This window comes from Pelodiscus sinensis, chromosome 4, assembly GCF_049634645.1.
Source record: "Pelodiscus sinensis isolate JC-2024 chromosome 4, ASM4963464v1, whole genome shotgun sequence".
Taxonomy (NCBI): Eukaryota; Metazoa; Chordata; order Testudines; family Trionychidae; genus Pelodiscus; species Pelodiscus sinensis.
The window spans coordinates 132,895,731-132,920,011 of NC_134714.1; the positions used below are offsets into that span (position 1 = coordinate 132,895,731).

The 24,281-nt window shown below is 47.0% G+C and overlaps 2 protein-coding genes across 2 annotated transcripts; one reads left to right on the top strand and one right to left on the bottom strand.

The window, feature by feature from the left end:
• The first annotated feature begins 14,370 nt into the window (after window positions 1-14,370).
• LOC102450061 (olfactory receptor 8U9-like) lies at window positions 14,371-15,309 on the top strand. The gene has a single exon (XM_006136545.3). The coding sequence runs from the start codon at window positions 14,371-14,373 to the stop codon at window positions 15,307-15,309; it is 939 nt and encodes a 312-aa protein (XP_006136607.3).
• A 7,682-nt stretch (window positions 15,310-22,991) lies between these two features.
• Window positions 22,992-23,930, bottom strand: LOC102450303 (olfactory receptor 5AR1-like). The gene has a single exon (XM_006136546.3). The coding sequence runs from the start codon at window positions 23,928-23,930 to the stop codon at window positions 22,992-22,994; it is 939 nt and encodes a 312-aa protein (XP_006136608.2).
• Window positions 23,931-24,281: the final 351 nt, after the last annotated feature.

Here is a 24,281-nt window from a genome sequence, read left to right on the forward strand (position 1 = left end):
AGCTTTGCTTTCCCTCTAGGCGGTAGGCAAGTCAGAAGCAGGAGCAGAGCAACGGCTGTCCAGGGGGATCCCTTTGAGCACTTGTCTCTGCAAAGGGCAGGCAGCAGCACCTGGAAATAAAGGCTGCCCCCGTGCCCTGCCAGAAGCACTTCCGGGTGCCTTTTTTTTTCGACAGAGCGTCCGGCAGTCTGGATGCTCTTTTTCAAAAAAGCGGATCGATTTTTCGATCCACATAATGCAATCTTGACGCTCTTTTCGACAGAGGCTTTTTCAAAAGCTACTTTCGATAAAGCCTCTGTTGAAAAAGGCGTGCAGTCCAGATGTAGCCTCTGTGTGCACATAAAAACATACATGGGATGTGTTTTGAAAGCAGAGAGCTGACTGAATTAGGAAAAAAGGGGGAGAAAAAATCCTTTTCCCTCTTCTTTCTGCTGGTGTTGATTTCATTGGGCAGTTCCAAGGATGACGTGTGCAATTCCTGTGGGTGAACCAAAGAGAGTTCTTGTCACTTGATTTGTGCCCAGGCACGAGGAGGAGAAAGGGAATTTCCCACACACTGACCTGTATTTTAAGTGAAGGTAACAACAAAACAAGCAACAGGAAGTGTAACATTTGCAAGAGAGAGCACAGTGTGTGCGCCTCCTCTGTGACACTCTGCACTGAACGGATCACAGATTAGCATGAAAAGTGTGATTTTCTCTACCACGTGGATTAAACAGAAGGAAAAACTTGCATCACGCACTCAATATTTATACCACCTCAGCAGGTTTACCACGAGTTCTTCTTCTTACATCTGTTACCAGGTGTTATAGACGCTGATGAATAGGGATTGTGGGTTAGATAGGGCTGAGGGATTGGAAGTGTGAAATGGGTAGAGGTAGGCCAGTAACTGATTTATGAGTTCGCAGGTGGTTACAAAAAAATTAAACAAAAATATTCTGAGCAACCTGATCCACATCTGAATGTTCCCTAAATGTTTGGCCAATTGGATCCCTAGAAAACTTTAAGCAAAGTGGTTCAGGTTGGAGAAGAGGTGACGGTGCTTCTACCCTTGTAGAGTGTCACTCAATAGTCATACGGGATGTGAGAGACACAAGTCAGTCCTCCCTCTGTCTGATGGGGAGAAGCAATTGGACAGTGGATCTTCCACGTTGCTGGACAGCGCCCTAGTGACCTGGCTTTGTTCAGTCCTGGATCTCTCTCTCTGCCAGAGATCCAGATACCTCTTGAGGGGAAGAAGGGAAGTGGCCCAGGGGACAGCAAGGGCTGGTAAAGGCCTGAGGCCAGCGCGTTTTGGGCTGCAGCCTCCACTGAGCCAGAAGCAGCTGATTTGCTGCATCTAGGGCTCTGGGCTGGGGTGGAGTAGAGTGATGGGCCGGCATCCCTCCCTGCCACCCACCTACTGAGTGACACTCCCCCCCTCACTGCTGTCGCAGTTGAACTGCCTGCACTGAACAAGTAGACCCCAAGCCTGTGTGTGTTTGCTTCCCAGCCTGGAACCAGGCCTGGGCTTCCTAAACTGCTGGACTAGTATACTGCCCCACCCTGCCCTAGGGCCAGGGCTCTCCGAAATGATAAACTGTCTGTGTTTCTTTGTTGCCTGAACCAAGGCCTGGACCTGTGAACTAACTATGCTTGTTGCCGGCCCTTACACGGACTGGGTTTGTTTACTGCCCACCCTGTACCAGGACCCAGCTTGCAGTGATAAGAGCAGAATGAAATATCCCTCAGGCTTGGACACTGCAACTCTGATAGAAATTGCATCAGTTACTGACACAGGAGGAAAGAGGGAACCAAATTAATCCCCAAGGTATCAGTCCCATGGCTGAGATTCACTGAGCTCATTAATTAGCTGTTGTGTCGCTGAGCTCAGATCTTCCCTGTGGCTTCAGGGTATACATCCCATAGATCACGGATCTCAGTATAAAACTTCCCATTTCCAGAAAAAGTCAGTTTATGTCGATGGAGAAATGCTGGCACGTCTCTCTCTCCTGTCGGTAGGTACGTGCTGTTGTACTGCATCAGAGGCACACTCCCATAAGGATACAGTGATTGGTGGGCACTGCGTTAAAGACCTACAGCACTAAAAGCATCAGCCCCTGGTCCTACGCATTGATGTAAAGGACCGAGACCTTTGATTGGAAACAATTGACTATCAGGTACTCATAGAAACCGGCACTTTCCTTTTTGTCTCAGCGGTTATATAGCAACTAATGTAAATGACGCTATCAGATGCCACTTAATTATGACAGTGAGAAAGTTTGACCCCAAACCAACATGCCGAGCCACAGCGCTCCCCTTGCCCAAAGAGGGTGGAAGGACCGACACTCATTTTCTCTCACGTGTTCTTCAGCTAAGGAATGATTTCATCACACTAAGATGGTTTCACCCTGATTTTCCCACAGCAGAGTCACAAGTCCCTGTTTGTTGCTTGGATCAGTGTACAGGGGGTTTTTGTGGCATGATTAACCTGCGTGTCCTTATATGGGTACAGTGTGTGCAACTAATCAAACAAGTGGAATGACCATCTGTGAACATCTGGCTCTGAGGATTAAGCCCTTCCCTTCACTGGTGCCTATTAAGAAACTGATTCCCACTTTTCTTCATTACAGCTAAACTTTAGTTTTCCCGAGCCTTCCACCTGTCCTCATCCCTGTAGCTGCCTGATCTAAGCTCAGAGGAGATGGAAGAGGGAAATCACTCGGAGGTGACTGAGTTCATTCTCTCAGGACTGACAGATCGTCCAGACCTGCAGGTCCCCCTGTTTGTGTTGTTCCTACTGATTTACGTTATCACCCTGGTGGGAAATGGGGGGATGATCTTGTTAATCACAATTGACCCCCAACTCCACACTCCAATGTACTTTTTCCTCCGGGGTTTGTCTTTCTGTGATCTCTGCTATTGCTCTGTAAGTGTCCCTGACATGCTGAAGAACTTCATAGCTGAGAGGAAAAGCATTTCTCACTCTGCCTGCGCTGTGCAAACTTTTTTCTCTACCTTACTTTCAGACATTGAGTGTCTCTTGCTGGTTGTGATGGCGTATGACCGTTATGTAGCCATCTGCAACCCGCTGCACTATATGCTCACCATGTCCCGCCAGCGTTGTTACCAGCTGCTGGCTGGGGTGTGCACTATGGGTTTGATGGATGCACTGATACTTACATGTTCTATATTCCAACTGTCGTTCTGTGGCTCCAACATTGTCAGGCATTACCTGTGTGAAATGCCCCAACTGTTGCTGCTCTCTTGCTCTGACACCCGCATAAGTGACATTGTGCAATTGGCTTCTTTGTGCTGTGTTTTAATAAGCAGCGCTTTGACCATCCTTCTGTCCTATGTCTTCATCATCTCCACCATCCTGCGGATCTACTCTGTCAGAGGCCGGTACAAAGCCTTCTCCACCTGCGCTTGTCACCTGATCACAGTGGGAGTATTCTATTTCACTCTCCTTTTCATGTATTTCCAACTCACCTACAGCTCTCCCACAGACACCGACAAAATAGCCTCTGTGTTCTACACACTGGTGATCCCCATGTTGAACCCCCTCATCTACAGTCTGAGGAACAGGGAGGTTAAGGATGCCCTGAGGAAAACCATGAATAAACTCCTAACTGGTCCCTGAAACTGTGCATCTCTGTCCTGGCTGAGTGATGGGCAGTGGAAAGAGGTGAATTCAGTTCCCATCCCATAGTGATGTCATTTCACACAACCCGTGGTGGTTTTGTCCATTATTATGTTGTTATTATACATGTGTCTGTATTGTAACAAGAGATGCGGGTACCCGCTGAGATCAGCGTTGCATTTGGCTACTGCCTGTGTGTTTGCACATAAAACATAAATCATACATGAGATTTTTTTTAAGCAGAGAGCTGAATGTGTTAGGCAAAAAGGGGACAAATAATCCATTAGCGAAAGAGAGCACAGTGTGTGTGCTTCCTCTGTGACAGTTTGCACTGAACGGAACACAGACTAGCTCGAAAAGTGTGAATTTTCTCTACCATGTGGATTAAACAGAAGGAAACACTTGTATCACACACTCGATAGTTATACCACCTCAGCAAGTTTGCCATGAGTTCTTCCTCTTTCATCTGTTGCCAAGTGTTATAGACTCTGATGAATAGGGATTGTGGGATTGGAAGGAGTCATGGGATTGGGAATATGGAAAAGGGAAGAGCTGGTCAAGTAACTGACTTTTTGAGTTCACAGGTGCTTACAAAAAATTAAAGAAAAATATTTTGAGCAATCTGATCTAAATCTGATTTATGTTATCACTGTGGTGTGGAATGGGGGGATGATCTTGTTAATCACGACTGATGCCCGACTCCACACCCCCATGTACTTTTTCCTCAGGAGTCTGTCTTTCTGTGATCTCTGCTTTTCCTCAGTAATTGCCCCTACAATGCTGCAGATTTTCTTACCTGAGAGGAACAGCATTTCTTACACTGCTTGCGCTGTGCAAATGTTTTTAGCTACCTTTCTTGCAGATATTGAGTGTCTCTTGCTGGCTGTGATGGTGTATGACCATTATGTGGCCATCTGTAACCCACTGCTCTATACGGTCACCATGTCCAGGCAGAGGTGTATCCAGCTGGTGGCTGGGGTGTGTGCTGTGGGGTTGGTGGATGCATTGATACTTATATTTTGTACTTTTCGACCGTCATTCTGCCACTCCAACCTCATCAGACTGTGATATCTCTGCTCTTCAGGCACTTTCTTGCTCTGACACCCAGACCAATGAGATTGTGTCATTTGTTTCTATGTGCTACACTGTAGTAATCAGTGTTATGACCATCCTCCTCTCCCATGTCTATATCATCTCCACCATCGTGCAGATCCGCTCTGCTGAGGACCAGTGCAAAGCCTTCTCCACCTGCGCTTCCCACTTGTGTGTGGTGGTCATATTTTATGGCGCTCTCCTTTTTATGTATTTCCGACCCACCTCCAGCTATTCCATGGACACAGACAAAATGACCTCAGTGTTTTACCCGCTGGTGATCCCCATGTTGAACCCCCTCATCTACAGCCTGGGGAACAGGGAGGCGAAGGACGCCCTGAGGAAAGCCAGGAACAAACTCTTAACCAATTCTTGCAGTGGAAACAGATGAATTCAGTTCCCAGCCCATAGTGATGTCATTTCACAGAGTCAATGGTTGTATGTTTCATTATTATCTTGTTATGCATGTGTCTGTATTCCAACAAGGGCTGCCGTTCTCCACTGAGATCAGGGCTACATTCCTCTACTGCCTCTGTGTGCACATAAAACTATATGTGATGTGCTTTAAAAGCTGAGGATCTATTGTATTGGGAAAAAAGGGGAAACATCAAATCTCACTCCCTCTTCTTTCTGCTGGTGTTGATTTCATTGGGCAGATCGCAGGATGACATATGTCATTTCTGTGGGTGAACCAAAGGGAGTTGCACACCATCCTTCTACTCTGTAGCCCTTTCTGTGCTCTGTGGGGTTTGTGTCACCTGCTTTGTGCCATAAGCTAGTACCATGTGATCTCCGTTTCACAGAACCAGAGCTGGGGCATAGAGAAAGGAAATGTCTTGCTTCAAAGCTGTAGAAGAGATCTGCAGTTGAGCTAGGAACTAAGCCCCAAATCACACAGGGCCAGACTAGCTAAGGGTATGTCTTCACTACATCGCTATTTCAAATTAACTTATTTTGAATTAGTTAATTCGAAATAAGCTCATTTGAAATAATGCAGCTATACACAAAAACTAATTCGAAATAGTGTTTTTCTAATTTGAAATAGCGTGTCCACACTGAGTGAACCCTGAATCGAGGGGAAGGAAGCCGGAACCACTGCCAGCAGGGCATCAGGGTCGGATTTAGTGTGTGGGGTTGCTGCTTCAAGGTATCTGAGGTCTGTGTCAAAAGGGACCCTACCCCTATCCCGGACAGACAGTTCTCAGGTTTCCCTGCTTGCTGGTTTGCTGGTCTACCTTGCTGAGGGACAGCAAAGCATTTTTGTCTCTGCGTGCTCTGCTTGCCCTCACTCAGGACACCACGGCATTCTCCAACATGGAGCCAGACCTGCCCCCAAGAACTCTTCTGTGTCTCGTGACATGTTGCCAGCAGCCTGGCTGCACTGTCTGCAGACTGCCATCCCGGAGGATCATCGAGGGGCTGTCAGGATCCAGGGGGTCCTGCGGGAAAGCTTCCACCCTGAGGAACGCTAACAGTTCCCTCAGTCTACCCCACTGGGGGCTTGTGCCCCATTCCTCCTTCTCGTCTTTCCACTTACCCTTCCCTAGCGTCCTCCTTCCTGATGTCAAATAAAATGCACTTTTGTCTCAAAAATACAAACTCTGTATATTTAACAAAACTGCGGGGGGGGGGGAGGATGAAACTCTGAAGAGATTGGGAAGGGCGGCGGAAGAGGGAAGGAGAAAGGATGGGAGAGGAGAGGAGGAAAACTTGGAGGAGGGAACTGGAAGGGGAAAAGAAGAGGAAGAAGGGGGAGGGGAATTTCAGCGCTCAGGGGTGGGGGTCTTGCCAGGCCAACTGCCTCCCAGCACCGCAGAGGAGGGGGCCTCGGTGCTCCGGGGGAATGGGGAGGAGGGTGCGGAGGTTGAGGTGGAGGGTGTGGAGATTGAGGAGAAGGGTGTGGGGGTTTAGGAACTTTCAAGAAGGTTTCTATAAATTTGTCATACTTACCTTATTCTTTATACTCAGCCAAAAAGCTCTTTTGTTCAGTGGGTTCTGGGGACTGACTCCTGTACAGGTTTTGGTTTTGAACAACTTGTGGTTACCCGTTGAATTTTGTAGATTTTCCCTAAATCAATTTTCCATATGTTCAGATCACATACAATAAATTGCCCTCTCTGATTCATTAAGGGAAGAGGGAGGCACACCACCAGAAGACAGATGGTGGCTGTCACGGAACCGGACAGAAGGTCCAGTTTTGTTGGGGGACCCTTTGCGGCCTTATCTTTCTAAAATCATTTAGCCACCTAACAAAGGGCCTCCCTTTGCCTTCCCAGTAAGTGGCACTACAGCGGCTATCCATGATATTAATGCCAACAGCAACTTCCAAGCATTTGATAGAGTCTACATTTAAAACTCATTCCTATAATTCTAACACCTGTTTGATCCTTGGCAACACATGAGAGAATCAGATTCCCAGTTTCCAGTTTCCAATTGCCCAAAGAGGGGGAAATCACCATGAACATGGTGACATTGGGTGGGACGTGACATTTGTTCTGTGTGTTTCACTAGAGAAGTCCCAGGGCAGTTCCATAGGAGAACAAAATACAGGACTATGTAGCACTTTAAAGACTAACAAGACGGTTTATTAGATGATGAGCTTTCGTGGGCCAGACCCACTTCCTCAGATCAAATAGTGGAAGAAAATAGTCACAACCATATATACCAAAGGATAAAATTAAAAAAAAAAGTGAACACATATAGAAAGGACAAATCACATTTCAGAACAGAAGGGGATGTGGGGGGGGGGGGAAGGAAGGTAAATGCCTGTGAGTTAAGGATATTAGAGGTGGGGAAGGGTAGATGTCTGTGAGTTAATGGTATTAGAGGTGATAATTGGGGAAGCTAACTTTGTAATGGGTAAGGTAGTTGGGGTCTTTGTTCAGCCCCCTGCGGAGAGTGTCGAATTTTAGCATGAATGCCAGTTCAATTCGACACTCTCCGCAGGGGGCTGAACAAAGACCCCAACTACCTTACCCATTACAAAGATAGCTTCCCCAATTATCACCTCTAATACCATTAACTCACAGACATCTACCCTTCCCCACCTCTAATATCATTAACTCACAGGCATTTACCTTCCTTCCCCCCCCCCCTGCATCCCCCTTCTGTTCTGAAATGTAATTTGTCCTTTTCATATGTGTTCACTTTTTTTTAATTGTATCCTTTGGTATATATGGTTGTGACTATTTTCTTCCACTATTTGATCTGAGGAAGTGGGTCTGGACCACGAAAGCTCATCATCCAATAAACCATCTTGTTAGTCTTTAAAGTGCTACATAGTCCTTAAATAGCTACACCAGACTAACACGGCTACATTTCTATCACTATTCTACATAGGAGAACAGATGGTCATGCTTAAGAGGGGATGGAGTCCAGCCTGGGAGCTGGGCCCATTGCAAAGAAAGGTGGGATGTGGTGCCTGGGGCATCCCTGTTTTGTTTCTGAGCTGAAATATTAACTTCTCAGCCAAAAGATTTTTGTCACACCAAACACAGGTCTCACCAAACACAAACTCAGCTCTACACAGGACCCAGCTTGCCATGACATAAGCAGAATGAAATACCCCTCAGGCTTGCATGCTGCAACTCTGATGGAAATTGCATCATTTACTGGCACAGGAGGCAAGAAGGCTCCAAATTTACCCCCAGGGTACCATCTCCATGGCTGAGGTTCACTGAGCTCATTAATTAGCTGTTGTGTCTCTGAGCTCAGGTATTCCCAGTGACTTCAGAGATTCTGTGCCACAGATCACGGATCTCATATAAACCCTCCCAATTGCACAAAGACTCAGTTTCTGTCGATGGAGAAACACCGCCACGTCTCTCTCTCCTGTCCGTAGGTACGTGCTGTTGTACTGCATCAGAGGCACACACCCGTACGGATACCGTGATTGGTGGGCACTGCATTGAAGACCTACAGCACTAAAAGCTTCAGTCCCAGGTCCAACCCATTGACCTAAAGGAACAAGACCTTTAGTTGGAAGCAATTGACTATTAGGTACAGAAGCCGGCGCCTTCCTGTGTGTCTCAGGGGTTTCATAGCGACTAATGTAAATGCCGCTATCAGATGCCAAAGAGCTTAATTATGACAGTGAGCAAGTTTCACCCCAAAGCGACATGCCAAGCCACAGAGCTCCTCTTGCCCAAAGAGGGTGGAAGGACCGACACTCGTTTTCTCTCACGTGTTCTTCAGCTAAGGAATGATCCCATCACACTAAGATGGTTTCACACTGATTCTCCCACAGCAGAGTCACAAGTCCCTGTGTGCTGCTTGGATCAGTGAACAGCAGTGTTTGTGGCATGATTAACCTGTGTGTCCTTGTATAGGTACAGTGTGTGAAACTGATCAAACAGGTGGAATGGCCAGCTGTGGACATCTGGTTCTGTGGACTGAGCCCTTCCCTGCGCTGGTGTCTATTAAGCAACTGATTTCCTCTTTTCTTCATTACAGCCAAGCTTTTGTTTTCCCGAGCCTTCCACTTGCCCACATCCTTGTAGCTGCCTGATCTCTGCTCAAAGGAGATGGAAGAGGGAAATCACTCGGAAGTGACTGAGTTCATTCTCTCAGGACTGACACATCGTCCAGATCTGCAGGCTCCCCTGTTTGTGTTGTTCCTACTGATTTATGTTATCACCCTGGTGGGAAATGGGGGGATGATCTTGTTAATCACAATTGACTCCCAACTCCACACCCCTATGTACTTTCTCCTCCGGAGTTTGTCTTTCTGTGATCTCTGCTATTCCTCAGTAATTGCCCCTAACATGCTGAAGAATTTCTTAGCTGAGAGGAAAAGCATTTCTTACGAGGCCTGCGCTGTGCAAACTTTTTTCTCTACCTTACTTTCAGACATTGAGTGCCTCTTGCTGGTTGTTATGTCATATGACCGTTACATGGCCATCTGTAACCCGCTGCGCTATATGCTCACCATGTCCCGCCAGCGTTGTTACCAGCTGGTGGCTGGGGTGTGCGCTGTGGGTTTGGTGGATGCACTGACACTTACGTGCTGTACATTCCGGTTGTTGTTCTGCCACTCCAACATCATCGCGCATTACTTTTGTGAATTACCCCCACTACTAGTGCTATCCTGCTCTAACACCCGCATCAGTGACATTGTGCAATTGGCTTCTATATGCTGTGTTTTAATAACCAGTGCTGTGACCATCGTTCTGTCCTATGTCTTCATCATCTCCACCATCCTGAGGATCTCCTCAGCCGAGGGCCGGTACAAAGCCTTCTCCACCTGCTCTTGTCACCTGATCACAGTGGGAATATTCTATTTCACTATCCTTTTCACATATTTCCAACCCACCTACAGCTCTCCCAAAGACACCGACAAAATAGCCTCAGTGTTCTACACACTGGTGATCCCCATGTTGAACCCCCTCATCTACAGCCTGAGGAACAGGGAGGTGAAGGATGCCCTGAGGAAAGCCATGAATAAACTCCTAACTACCTGCTGAAACTGTTCATCTCTGTGCTGGTTGAGTGATGGGCAGTTGAAAGAGGTGAATTCAGTTCCCATCCCATAGTGATGTCATTTCAAAAAACCCGTGGTGGTATTGTTCATTATTATGTTGTTATTATACGTGTCTGTATTGTAACAAGGGATGTGGGTACCCACTGAGATTAGGGCTGCATTCGGCTCCTGCCTGTGAGTGCACATAAAACAAACACGGGATTTTTTTGAAAGCAGATAGCTTACAGCGTTAGGCAAAAAGGGGGACAATTAATCCATTTCCCTCTTCTTTCTTCTGCTGTTGATTTCACTGAGCAGTTCCAAGGGTGACGTGTTCAATTACTATGGGAGAAGCAAAGGGAGTTTTTGTCACCTGTTTTGTTCCCAGGCACGAGTCAGAGAAGGGGGATTTCCATTACACTCACCTGTATTTTAAGTGAAGGTAACAATGAAACAGGCAACAGAAAGTGTAAACTTTGCAAGAGAGAGCACAGTGTGTGCACCTCCTCTGTGACAGTCTGAACTGAACAGAAAATAGAATACAGATAGCATGAAAAGTGAATTTTTTCTACTATATCGATTAAACAGAATGAAGAACTTGCATCAGAGGCACAATACTTATACTAGCTTTGCAGGTTTGCCATGGGTTCTTCTTCTTTCATCTGTTGCCAGGTGTTATAGACTCTGATGAATAGGGATTGCGGGATTGGAAGGAGTCATGGGATTGGGAATATAGAAAGTGGAAAAGCTGGTCAAATAACTGATTTTTTGAGTTCACAGGTGGTTACAAAAAAATGAACAAAAATATTTTGAGCAATCTGATCCACATCTGAATGCTCCCTAAGAGTGTGTTTACACTACATAAGCGGCGAGGAGTCCTGTGGCACCTTATATACTAACTGAAGTGTAGGAGCATAAGCTTTCGTGGGCAAAGACCCACTTCAAATATGACATGCATCTGACGAAGTGGGTCTTTGCCCACGAAAGCTTATACTCCTACACTTCAGTTAGTCTATAAGGTGCCACAGGACTCCTCGCCGCTTTTGCAGATTCAGACTAACACGGCTACCCCTCTGATACTTTACACTACATGATTCTGTCGATGAAGCTTACAGGATCTGCCGATGAAGGGTTCTGGTGTCGGCACATCCCTGTCTAAACTGTCGCACTGTGCTGACAGAGAGCTGATCGGTACAGCACGGTGGCCATTTTTATTTAAATGAAGCAGTGATTATTTAAATGTAGGGTAGTTTAGACTTACCCTAAATGTTTGGCCAATTGGATCCCTAGAAAACTTTAAGCAAAGTGGTTCAGGTTGGAGAAGAGGTGACAGTATTCTTCCCTTCTAGAGTTTCAGTCAATATTTCTGTGGGCTGTGGGAGACACGGGTCAGTCCTTCCTCCTTCAGATGGGGAGAAGCAATTGGATAGTGGGTCTTCCATGTTGCCAGACAGCGCCCTGGTGACCTGGCTCTGTTCAATCCTGGATCTCTCTCAGGGCTGGTCTACGTTAATCCCACACTGCTTCAAGTCAATGACACTTACATCATATGGAGGCATGCACGCTCTTCTAGGGCAAGGGGAAGAGTTACATCACTAATCTGTGAAGCCTTTGAATATCAAAGCCGTTTCTGTAGCATGGCTCCCCACTCAAGAAATGGGGGGAGGGTCTTAGCATCTATAGGTAACACTACAGAACAGGTTAGATGCTCTGCAGGTTTGCTGATGATCACAGGAAAGAGAAACTGATTCTTCATTCTTAGGCTCCCCTGTCCTTTTCTGCACCATCAATAAAAATTTTTTTAGAAATGACCATTTGTGTTTGCAACATTATTTTTACGTTCCATGCTGATTGAGGATAGTCCTTGAAAAATGGAGGAATTGTTGAAAAGGAGAAAATTTCTCTGGCCTCACTTCATGTTTTTGGCTAGCTGGGTCGTTACGACCAGGTGCTGCCCACCAAGACTTTGGGAGGGGGGACTCCACCTCAGGGTCAGTGGGCTGCCACTCCAACCTACTTCACACATGAAGCAACGCCTGCCCGACCTTCTACACTCACTACAGTAAGGGTGTATCTAGACTACAGGGTTTTGCTAACAAAAGTGGATTTTTTTCAACAAAACTGTACCTGTGACTACAGTACCGCCAAGTTCTGTCGACATAACATCGACGGAACTCGACAGTTTTGTCGAAAGCGGTAAACCTCATTCTATGAGGAATAACGCCTTTTGTTGACAGAGTTCTGTCGACAGAAGGCATTCTTGCATCTACACTGTCCTTTGCTACTACACTCTCATGTCGACAAAAAGCTTGATTTGTCGACAGAACTGGATGTAGTCTAGATGCTCTTTGTCGACAGAAGATTTGTCGACAGTATCTGTCGACGAAGCCTCTGTTGACAAACGCCTGTAGTCTAGATGTACCCCTGGGCTTCAGCTGAGTTTGCAAACCAGCCCCCACTGGGAGCTGTCCGAGGTACCACTGCCTTCCCAGTCCATCCCTGGGGCTGCCTGGCTTGAGCTCCACATAGGAACTGCCAGGCCCTGACCCGGCAGCTTCTTTATACTGGTCCCTGATTGGCTGCAGCAGAAGCAGCCACTCTAGTGTACCTGGAGGACCTCTCCTCTGCTCTTTGCTCCAGGGGCAGTGTGGCAGTTCCACAAGTCTCCAACAGGGGCCATAAGGCCTAGTCCCCTTACCACAGGGGCCAAGTCAGGGCACACACTCCCACAAATCTCCTCTATTGTGTGCAGCTCCTACACCAGTGTGTGCCCCTGTATCGGTGTGTCAGGCCGACCATGTCTGGAAATTGGCATTTTTCTTCCTTTGATTCCAAACCAGGGGCTAAGGCTGCCTGGACATTTTTTTAAACTGGTTTTTGGTGGGAAATTGGATTTTCATTTCAACTGGTTTTCCATGGCATGTCTTTCATCAAAAAAGCACATCCCATTCTCACCACAGGGAGACTCTAGGGAAGTCTCAGGGCAGTTCCGCACCAGGACAGACCATCATGCACCAGAGGGTATGAAGACCAGCCTGGGAGCCCAGACCATGGCAGAGAAGGGTGGGATGTGGTCCCTGGGGCATCCCTGTGTGTTTTGTTTCTGAGCTGAAATGTTAAGTTTTCAGCTGAAAGATGTGGGCCTCCACAAACACACCCTTTCTGGGTCACTCTACACAGGACCCAGCTTGCAGTGACAAGAGCAGAATGAAATATCCCTCAGGCTTGGACTCTGTAACTTTGATAGAAATTGCATCACTAACTAACACAGGAGGAAAGAAAGTGCCAAATTAATTCCCAGGGTATCGGCTGTATGGTGGACATTCCCTGAGCTCGTTAATCTGTTGTTGTGCTTCTCTGAGCTGAGGTATTCCCAGTGGTTCCAAGGATCTTGTCCCATAGATCACAGATCTCAGAATAAAACATCCCAATTGCACCAAAGTGTGAGGTTCTATCGATGGAGAAACGCCGCCACGTCTCTCTCTGCTGTCAGCAGGTACGTGCTCTTGTCCTGCATCAGTCAGACACCCACAGAGACAGCATGGTGATAGGCAGGTACTGAACTGAAGTCCTTCCCCACTAAAAACCTCAGGCCCAGTTTCTCTGATTGAGCTAAAGGAATGAGGAATTTGGTTGGAAAAAATTGACTATAAGGTACTCACAGAAGCCGGCACTTTCTTTTATGTCTCAGGGTTATCACAGAGCGTAATGAAAATGCCATTATCAGATACCAGAAAGCTTAATTAGACCAGCACACAAGGTTTTCCTCAAACGCACATGCAGAACCACAGAGCTCCCCTTGCCCAAAGCAAGTACAGAGATTGACATTCGCTTACTCTCACCCCTTCTTGAACTAAGGATTGATTCCATCACACTGAGATGGTTTCTCCCTGGTTCTCACAGCAGTCACAGGTCCCTGTTTGCTGCTCGCAGCCGTTAACAGGACCGTCTGTGTGTGGGATGATAAGCAAATGAGTTCTTCTATGTGTGCTGTGTATGAAATTGAAAAAAGAAGTGGAATAATCAGCTGTGAACATCTGGATATTTTGAATTAAGCCCTTCCCTGAGCTGGTACGGGTGCTTATTAAGAAACTGAACTCCATTTTTCTTCACTTACATCATTACAGACAAGGGATAGGTTCTCCGAGCCATCCACCTGCCCACATCCCTGTAGCTGCTGGATCTCATCTCAGAGGAGATGGAAGAGGGAAATCACTCAGAGGCGACTGAGTTCATTCTCTCAGGACTGACAGATCATCCGGAGTTGCAGGCCCCTCTGTTTGTGTTGTTCCTTCTGATTTATGTTATCACTGTGGTGTGGAATGGAGGGATGGTCTTGTTAATCACGACTGATGCCCGACTCCACACCCCCATGTACTTTTTCCTCAGTAACTTGTCTTTCTGTGATCTCTGCTATTCCTCAGTAATTTCCCCTACAATGCTGCAGAATTTCTTACCTGAGAGGAACAGCATTTCTTATACTGCTTGCGCTGTGCAAATGTTTTTAACCATCTTTCTTGCAGATGTTGAGTGTCTCTTGCTGGCTGTGATGGCGTATGACCGTTATGTGGCCATTTGTAATCCCTTGCTCTATACAGTCACTATGTCCAGGCAGCGGTGTAACCAGATGGTTTCTGGGGTGTGTGCTGTGGGTTTGGTGGATGCATTGATACTTATATGTTTTACTTTTCGACTGTCATTCTGCCGCTCCAATCTCATCAGGCATTTCTACTGTGATATCTCTGCTCTGATGGCACTTTCTTGCTCTGACACCCGCACCAATGAGATTGTGTTATTTGTTTCTATGTGCTACACTGTAGTGATCAGTGTTGTGACCATCCTCCTCTCCTATGTCTGTATCATCTCCACCATCCTGCAGATCCACTCTGTTGAGGGCCAGTGCAAAGCCTTCTCCACCTGCGCTTCCCACTTGTGTGCAGTGGTCATATTTTATGGCGCTCTCCTTTTTATGTATTTCCGACCCACCTCCAGCTATTCCATGGACACAGACAAAATAACCTCAGTGTTTTACACTCTGGTGATCCCCATGTTGAACCCCCTCATCTACAGCCTGAGGAACAGGGAGGTGAAGGACGTCCTGAGGAAAGCCATGAATAAATTCTTAACCAATTCTTGAATCTGTTCATCTCACTTCTGGTTGAATGATGGGGCATGGAAACAGATGAATTGAGTTCCCAGCCCATAGTGATGTCATTCACAGTCAAGGGTTGTATGTTTCATTATTATCTTGTTAAGCATGTGTCTGTATTCCAACAAGGGGTGCCGTTCTCCACTGAGATCAGGGCTACATTCATCTACTTCCTCTGTGTGCACATAAAACTATATGTGATATTCTTTAAAAGCTGGGAGTCTATTGTATTGGGAAAAGAAGGGACACATCAAATCTCACTCCCTCTTCTTTCTGTTGGTGTTCATTTTCATTGGGTAGATCGCAGGATGATATTTGTCATTTCTGTGGGTGAACCAAAGGGAGTTACACACCATCCTTCTACTCTGCAGCCCTTTCTGTGCTCTGTTGGATTTGTGTCACCTGCTTCGTGTCCACGCACAAGGCAGAGAAAGATGATTTCTATTACTAGGGCAATGGGAGAGTTATGTCACTGATGTGTAGCACCTTTGAATTTCAAAGTCCTTTCTATAGCTTGTTACCCAGACCTGGGTATCTTAGCATCTGTTGGTAACATTATAGAACTGATAAGATGCTCCAGTGTTTGCTGATGCCCATGGGAAAGGGAAATAGATTCTGCACTCCTGGGCTCCCCTGTCATTTTCTGTACCATCAGCACAAATTGTTTTTTAAATGACCATTTGTGTTTGCAACTTTATTTTAACTTCCCTTGTTCAATGTGCATGGTCCTTGAAAAATTCAGGAATTGTTGGAAAGAAGAAAATCTGTCAGTCTGAACAAGACGTAGTTGCATCTTCTCAGTCACACTGTTCAGAGGGAGCAAGTTCAAAAGTATTCACAAATTCAGGGTGCCTATGGACAGGTATGAAAATGTGGATCTTAAATTCTTTCTGCGTCCCTTTGCCATTCTCTGAGTGGGAGTAACCAGACATGCCTGCCTTATTACGGGGTGTTTGAACTTCTTTCTGTGGCTCTCATCGACATAACAGTGCTGAGTGCCTCACAAATTTCATTGTATTCATGGCCACATCTTCCACATAAGCTAGTACCATGTGACCTCCGTTTCACAGAACCAGAGCTGGGGCACAGAGAAAGGAAATGTCTTGCTTCAAGGCTGTAGAAAAGATCTGCAGTTGAGCTAGGAACTAAGCCCCAAATCACACAGGGCTAGACTAGCTAAGGGTATGTCTACACTACAGCACTAACAGTCTCCCCGGTCTGCCCCACTGGGGGCTTCTGGCCCATTCCTCCCTCTCATCCTTTCATTTACCCTTCCCTAGCCTCCACTTCCTGATGTCAAATAAAATGCACTTTTGTCTCAAAAATATAAACTCTGTATATTTAACAAAACTGGGTGGGGGATCAAACTGGAGAGATTGGGAAGGGCGATGGGAGAGGGGAGGTGAAAGAGTGAGAGAGGGGAGGGGAAAACTTGGAGGAGGGAGCTGGAAGGGGGAAGCAAGGGGAAGAAGGGGGAGGGGAATCTCGGTTCTCAGAGGTGGAGGTCTCACCCTGCCAACTGGCTTCCAGCACTGCAGGGGAGGGGGCCTCGGTGACCCCAGAGGGATGGGGATGAGGGTGTGGAGGTTGAGGTGGAGGATGTGGAGATTGAGGAGGAGGGTGTGGAGATTGAGGAGGAAGAGGTGGGGAGGGGCAGGAATGGGAGGAGGAACAGTAGCTGGGGGGGCAGCAGGCACAGGACTGGCACCAGGCAGCACATTCTGCACCAGGGTCTGCAGATGGTGACAGACGGCATGACTGTGGGCAAGCAGCTCCCGCTGGGTGGGAGAGGGGAGGTGAAAGGGCAGTGAAAGGGTGGGAGAGGGGAGGGGAAAACTTGGAGGAGGCTGTTCAGGAAGGTGCTGGATGATAAAGGACACACATTTCATTCAGCACTACGCCCTGTGATCTACCAGTTGGTGCTGTTGTGTTGAAAAGCAGCATGTGAATTTGTTCTTCATGAAGCTGCAAGAGATAGAGCCCAGAGACTTAGGTGGGAATTATTTGCACACATGTTAAGGGATTTTCCACAAATTACCCAGTTTGGGAAGAGTAGTGTTGGGGGCAGAATCCAAATCTTATGTACAAGGGTCTGGTGCTCAGAACACTCAGAACACTCCACAGATGGGAAGCACAGAATTTTCCACTCCTTCACTTCCCACTTGCCGGTCAACACCACATACTAGAGCCGTGATCTGTGTATCTTGGGCAGCTAAACTCTGAACACACATGGGATCAGGTCTCTGATCTGTACAATGGTGACCCCCAGGGATGTACCCCTCGATCAACAGTTTGCGGAACAAGGCTGCTTGAAAAAGACATAGAAAAGAGATCCCCCCTATAGGGAGCAAAGGGTGAAACCTTCTGATGAGTGAACCCCGGTGTCAGCAGGAAAACAACACTGACTCCTTCTGAAGATGTTCTCATCACCTGGCAGTTTGGTCTCTCGGGTTAGAGCCACATACTGCCATGGGGATGTGGTGGGCCCTTGTAGCCAGGACACAATTGTGTGCAGGGAGCAGAGTTTTCAGTTTCTTCTTGCTGCGTGTGGATTGGGAGCCAGAAAAATGCAATGCACAAAAGGAGGCAGTGGAATGGATGGCGGTCGCAGGAGCACAATTTGTGACTTGTGGGTGATTTTCACGTCAGTATTAATGTGCAGTTTGGGGTGAATCTGCTCTCCATTTTGCAGCCTGCCCTGAGCGTGGCTTAGCCCATGGAGGCTGCCCCAGGAGCCTACAGCCCACAGGAAACAAAGGGACCAGGAGGAGGAGTTAGGAACTTCCGAAAGGAATCCAGGGCACAGTGCTTCCTGGGGGCATATTTGCAGTGACAGGCATGGGGATTTCTGAGTCTATTGCTCGTAGTTTCTCCTGATGCTTAGGGGACATGGTTTTGTCTACATTCCTTGCCAAAGAATATAACTGACTTGTAGTATCACGTTTCCTCCTAATGCCATCAATCCTCCAATACCTCCTCAGTGGACACCACTTAAAAGAAGGGGGGAACCAGTCTGCCCTGTAGCACTGAGTAATACCTGGGATCATTTTTCTACTGCAGTGACAAAGGGAGGAATTTGTTTCTGGGGCTCCATCAGGTTTCTTATGTGCGTCACTGGTGCGGCAACACCAAAGCTGCCAGTTTCAAAACCGCCAAGCTGTACCAGTTTGGTGTCTACAAGTTACTGAGAACAAAGGAACTGCTTCTGGATAACACATGGCACAGTCCACAATGACCGATATGTCCTGGTGGCCATGGACACTTTTACCCAAGGGGCCCCCAATATCAACCCCCTGTTCTTTCAAAGGTGAACTCCCAAGGATATCAGGAGAGCCCTTCCTGAACGTATTGTTGCCACTTGCTGGCCAGCCAGGAAGGATGCACAAAAGTTAGCAGCCTCCTTATGGATCCCTGGCCAGAAGAATCAAGGCAATAAATGGGCGAATGTTTTCTCCTGCCCAAGATGTCCAGCCAATTGGTGTTGAATGTGCCAAATGTAGAACTTCTCCTTTGGCCTCCTGAGGCACCAGGAGCTGATAGCAGCTCTTCCCTGTGTTTGGGTCCTGCTCAGCTCAATAGAGCAGGTCTCTCCTACGATCAAAATGGGGAAACTGGGAACCCTGAGCTCTCTGGGCAATCATTCTGCTGATTACAGCTATTCAGGAATACGGCTTTCTCAGAGTTTTATCTTCCTTCTGTCCTTCCTTCCCCCAGTCCTTGCCCCTGACAGGATGGAAGTCAGGCTGATCATGAAGGGACATGGGGCTTTTTGTTCCTTTGGTTCCCCAGCTTAATTCCCCAAACGCACAGCTGAGTAAGAAGAAGTGGAAACTTTGAGACATTGTGTCTGGAGGCTGAATTGAATTGACAGCATTGACGAACCCTGGAGAAAAACAGAGACCTCACCATGTGTGAGAAACGAAGATGGGAACCCTGACAATCACCATCAAAGGAACACAGATTAATACCTCCTCAGGATGGATGACAGCAGCATGACACTGTAAAACCCACTGAGTTGGTGTTCTTGCCATGGCACTCTGGGTTCAGTCCTGCAAGCCAAGTCTCCAAAGATTCTCAGAGCCACCCTGACTCCTCCTTCAGTCAGCCTGGCCTATACAATAAGACTGACATAGCCACCATGGAATAGAAACTATGCACCAGCAGTAGGGTGCATGTGTGTATGTGGGTTTGTTTTTACAGCATATGCTAACTGTTTCTCTACTGTATTCTCAATAAATGCAGCATATTGCCTTCTCCCCTGAAAAAGATCCTGTGTGAGTAACACACTTTGGGGCTGTGTCTAGACAACATGGTTTTGTAGACTAAAGTGTGTCTAGACTACAGGGTTTTCGACTAAAGTGGCCTTTTGTTGAAAGAACTATACCTGTGTCTATACTACCTCCAAGTTCTGTCGGCATAATATCGACAGAACTCGGCAGTTCTGTAGATGGCGGTAAACCTCATTCTACGAGGAATAATGCCTTTTGTTGAAAGAGTTCTGTCGACGGAAGTCGTTATTGCATCTACAGCGTCCTTTATGTCTACACTGTCGTGTGGACTAAGTGGCTTGCTTTGTCAACAGAACTGGGTGTAGTCTAGATGCTCTTTGTCGACAGAGCCTCTTTTGACAAAAGCCTGTCATCTAGACATACCCATCATGTGATGAAGTGGGTTTTGCTCACGTAAGGTCGGGTAACTGTGTATTTGTGTGAGTCTCTAAAGTGTCGCTCGACTTTTCCCTTGTGGCCACAGATGCACATTCTGCAATAGGGGCTGCAGATGGTGACAGATGGCATGACCCTGGGCAAGCAGCTCCTTTGGAACTCCTGTTCTTCCTGCACCTGCTGCTCCATGATCCGGGTCTGGACTTGCAGGGCCTGCAGGTGTTGCTCTCGGTACCCCTGTCACGTGGTGGTGGTCCTGCTGAGGCTGTGGGTGCGGGAGCGTGTCCCAGACGGTGCGGTGCGCCCTGCATGAGCAGCTGGTGCAGCTGTAGAGAAAGAAGTGGTCAGTTCTCCCTGGGGACACAGTGGATGATGCCCAGCCCCCCCTGCAAGGTGAGGGCAACCGTGCCCTGCACCGTCAGAGCCGATGTGCTTGCACAGAGGCCATGATCGGCATCTCCAGCTCTGCACGGCCATTCTCGTTGGAGCAAGGAGACTCCAGGGAGCAAATCTCAAAGCCATCAGAACTATATGTAACCTCTGCTACCCTGGGAAGTGGCTCCCGAGATGTGAAAGGGGAAAGTCGGTGTGGTTAGGAAACAGGGAGAGGATTGAGGCTTGGACTGGTTTGAGGGTTCTGGCCAGGTCCTGCTGCCATCCTCCTCAACTCATTGCAAGTGCAGGCAGGAAGAACAATGAGGCACCAGTGATGCTCAGAAGACACCCATGTGGGATCTTGACAGGCGTCTTGCTGTCAAATATTGCACTATTCAGCTACATGCTTGTGCTCCCTCTATTCACTATCTCTCTTCGGTGCACATAAATGGCACTCTGAGAGAGCCCCCAAGGACCACAAAATCAGGTGAAGTGTGAAGGCAGCAGGCCAGGTTGACTGCCAAGCAAAGCGCCATCTCCAGCTCTTTTGGTCAGATGCCTTCAGTTCTGCTAATACGTCAGTGCCCCCTGCCAATGGACCAGCTCAGCCTGTGGTGAACCGGGACAGGGAAAACCCCTCAAGGATACATCTGCATACACTGATACAAACTAGTTACACATCATTCCGGAACTAACCTGGTGCGACTCCCTGGTGTACCCAGACACCACAATTTCAGAGTTCTGCTCATTAACTTCGATCGAGCGCTGAAGATTTTCAGCCTACTTGCATTCTGTACGAGCTATCCTGCATGCACACTCGGAAGAGCACAGTATTTCAATAGGCAAGCACACAAACCCGAATGGGATACTGTCCCTCATTGTTGCAGAGAGCAAGAATTTGGTTTAGTTTTTACATTTTCCCCACTTGGTCTCAAAAGCACCTTCTCTGCCATTCCTCCGTTGCAGGGCTGCTGACGTGATGTTTGTAAGAGTGGGATGACACTAGGAAAATCACGCCATGCCCAGCACAGCCTGCAGAGCAAGAGTTTCAAGAATGGCTAGTGCCTTGGAATTTGGGGTGCGCAGCTTGAGATGCTGTCATAACAGGGCAGCCCAGAAGTTCAGAATCTGTTTCCCTTTCCTGTGAGCATCAACAAACACTGCAGCATCTAAACAGTTCTGTAATGTTCCCTACAGACATTAAGATCCCCATGTCTGGGAATGGAGCCACTCCACAACCTTAGCCCATGGGTACAAAGGTATTGAAAGGGCTTTGAAATTCAATGGCTCCCTATAACAGTGACATAACTATCCTACTGCCCTCACTTAGTGTCAACACTCCTATAGGACATAAGTGAAGTTGACTAGAAGTAGTGTGGGATTAACGTAGACCAGCCCTGAGAAAGATCCAGGATAAATACAACCCAGTGACAAGTTGGTTGTCCAGCAATGTGGAACACCCATTGCTTAATGCAGGCATGTCCAAAGTCCGGCCCGCGGGCCAATTGCGGCCAGTGTTCCGGTTTAATACGGCCACACAGGTAATTTGGCATATCTATCTTTTATGGCCCCCAACGAATCCATATGTATTGAGATGAATACATTGTAAAATCTCAGTTAATGTCAGTTGGTCTAAATCAGTTATAAATATATTTGGACACAACATGTATACTTGGTGTTATGTTCCTGTTCATATTTTTTTAACTTAAAAGTTGACAGACAACCTTTATTACCAATACTATGTAATGTACTTTACAATGTTCCTGACATATATTTCAGCTTCCTGGATTTTTTTTTCATCTGGCCTTCAGATATGAAAGGCAGAGTGATTTAACACCTGTTTAGATTTGTCATCCATGTGACAAAATGAAAAGTATGCCGTTTGCAATAAACTTTGCATAAAATAGTTAATTTGCATTTAATTTTAATGGTTCAAAGAATGTCAGGCAAAATGGTCGGCCCTCACGCATGTTCACTTCATCACATCTGGCCCTCTTTGAAAAAAGTTTGGACACCCCTGGCTTAATGCATATTATAGAGAAAATTCACATTTTTCGTGCTATTTTGTGTTCAGTCGAGTGTAGACTGTCACAGAGGAAGTGCACACACCGTGCTCTCTCTCGCTAATGTTACACTTGCTATTACTTGTTTGCTCTTACTTCACTTAAAATACTGGATAGTGGAATGGAAATCAACTTTCTCCTCCTTGTGCCTGGACACAAAGCAGGTGACAATATGTAGAATAAACCTATAGAAAGGGCAAGAGAGTAGCAGGATGGTGGGCAAACACTGCCAGATATCACACAGAACACCCCTGGAACTGCATAATGAAATCAACACGGTTAGAAAGAAGAGGGAAAGAGATTTATTGCACCTCCCCTTCTTTCTCAATACCAACAGCTCCCAGCTTTCAAAGCACATCACATCTATATTTGTGTGCACACAAGGGCAGTAGCCAGCAGCAGACCAGATCTCAGCAGGCACCTGCAGCCCGTGTTGGAATACAGACACACGTACAATAACAATAATGTAATAATCAATAAAACCACAATGGGCTATGTGAAACGACATGCTAATTGAAGTCACCTGCTTCCATTTCCCATCTCTCCACCAGCACTGAGAGAATCAGACTCAGGACTGGGACAGGAGTTTGTTCATGGCTTTCCTCAGGGCATCCTTCACCTCCCTGTTCCTCAGGCTGTAGATCAAGGGGTTCAACATGGGTATCACCAGTGTGTAAAACACTGAAGCTCTTTTGTCTGTGTCCATGGAATAGCTGGAGGTGGGTCGGAAATACATAAAGAGGAGGGAGCCATAAAACAATCCCACTGCAGTCAAGTGGGAAGCGCAGGTGGAGAAGGCTTTGAGCCGACCCCCGACAGAGTGGGTCTGCAGGATGGTGTAAATGATACAGACATAGGAGAGGAAAATGATCACAACACTGATCGCAACATCGTAGAACATGGAAGCCAACTGCAAAATGTCAATGATGCGGGTGTCAGAGCAGGAGAGCATCAGCAGTGGGGGAATATCACAGAAGAAATGATTGATGACATGAGAGCGGCAGAATGACAGCTGGAATGTCAGACACACGTGTATCACTGAATCCACGAACCCCACAACACACACCCCAGCTACCATCAGGCTACACCGCTGCCTGGACATGGTGACCGTATAGAGCAGTGGTTTACGGATGGCCACATAACGGTCGTACGCCATCACAGCCAGCAAGAAACTCTCACTATCAGCAAGAAAGATACAGAAAAACATCTGCACAGCACAGGCAGTGTAGGAAATGCTTTTCTTGTCAGATAAGAAATTCTGCAGCATCTTAGGGGCAATGGCTGAGGAATAGCAGAGATCAAAGAAAGACAAACTCCGGAGGAAAAAGTACATGGGGGTGTGGAGTTGGGAGTCAATTGTGATTAAGAAGACCATCCCCCCATTCCATACCACAGTGATAACATAAATCAGTAGGAACAATGCAAACAGAGGGACCTGAAGCTCTGGTTGATCTGTCAGTCCTGTGAGAATGAATTCAGTCACCACGGAGCGATTTGCCTCTTCCATCTCCTCTGAGCTGAGATCAGGCAGCCGCAGGGTTGTGGGCAGTTGGATGTCTCAGGGAACCTGTCCCTTTGTTGTAATGAAGTAAGTGAAGAAAAAGGGAGGACAGTTTCTTAATAGGTAGCAGTACAAGATCAGAGAAAGGGTCAGTCCACAGAGCCAGATGTTCATTGCTGCTCATTCCATGTGGTTCATCAATTTCACACACTGCACCAATATAAGGACATGGTGGTTAATCATCACAGAAACTCTCCTGTTCACTAATCCGAGCAGCAAACAGCAACTTGTTACTCTGCTGAGGGAGAATCATGGTAAAAATCATCTCCGTGTGATGGGATTATTCCTTATCTCAAG

Bases quoted from the DNA above. Each gene is read 5' to 3' on its own strand.
- LOC102450061 (XM_006136545.3), top strand. From the start codon at position 14,371: ATGGAAGAGGGAAATCACTCAGAGGCGACTGAGTTCATTCTCTCAGGA.
- LOC102450303 (XM_006136546.3), bottom strand. From the start codon at position 23,930: ATGGAAGAGGCAAATCGCTCCGTGGTGACTGAATTCATTCTCACAGGA.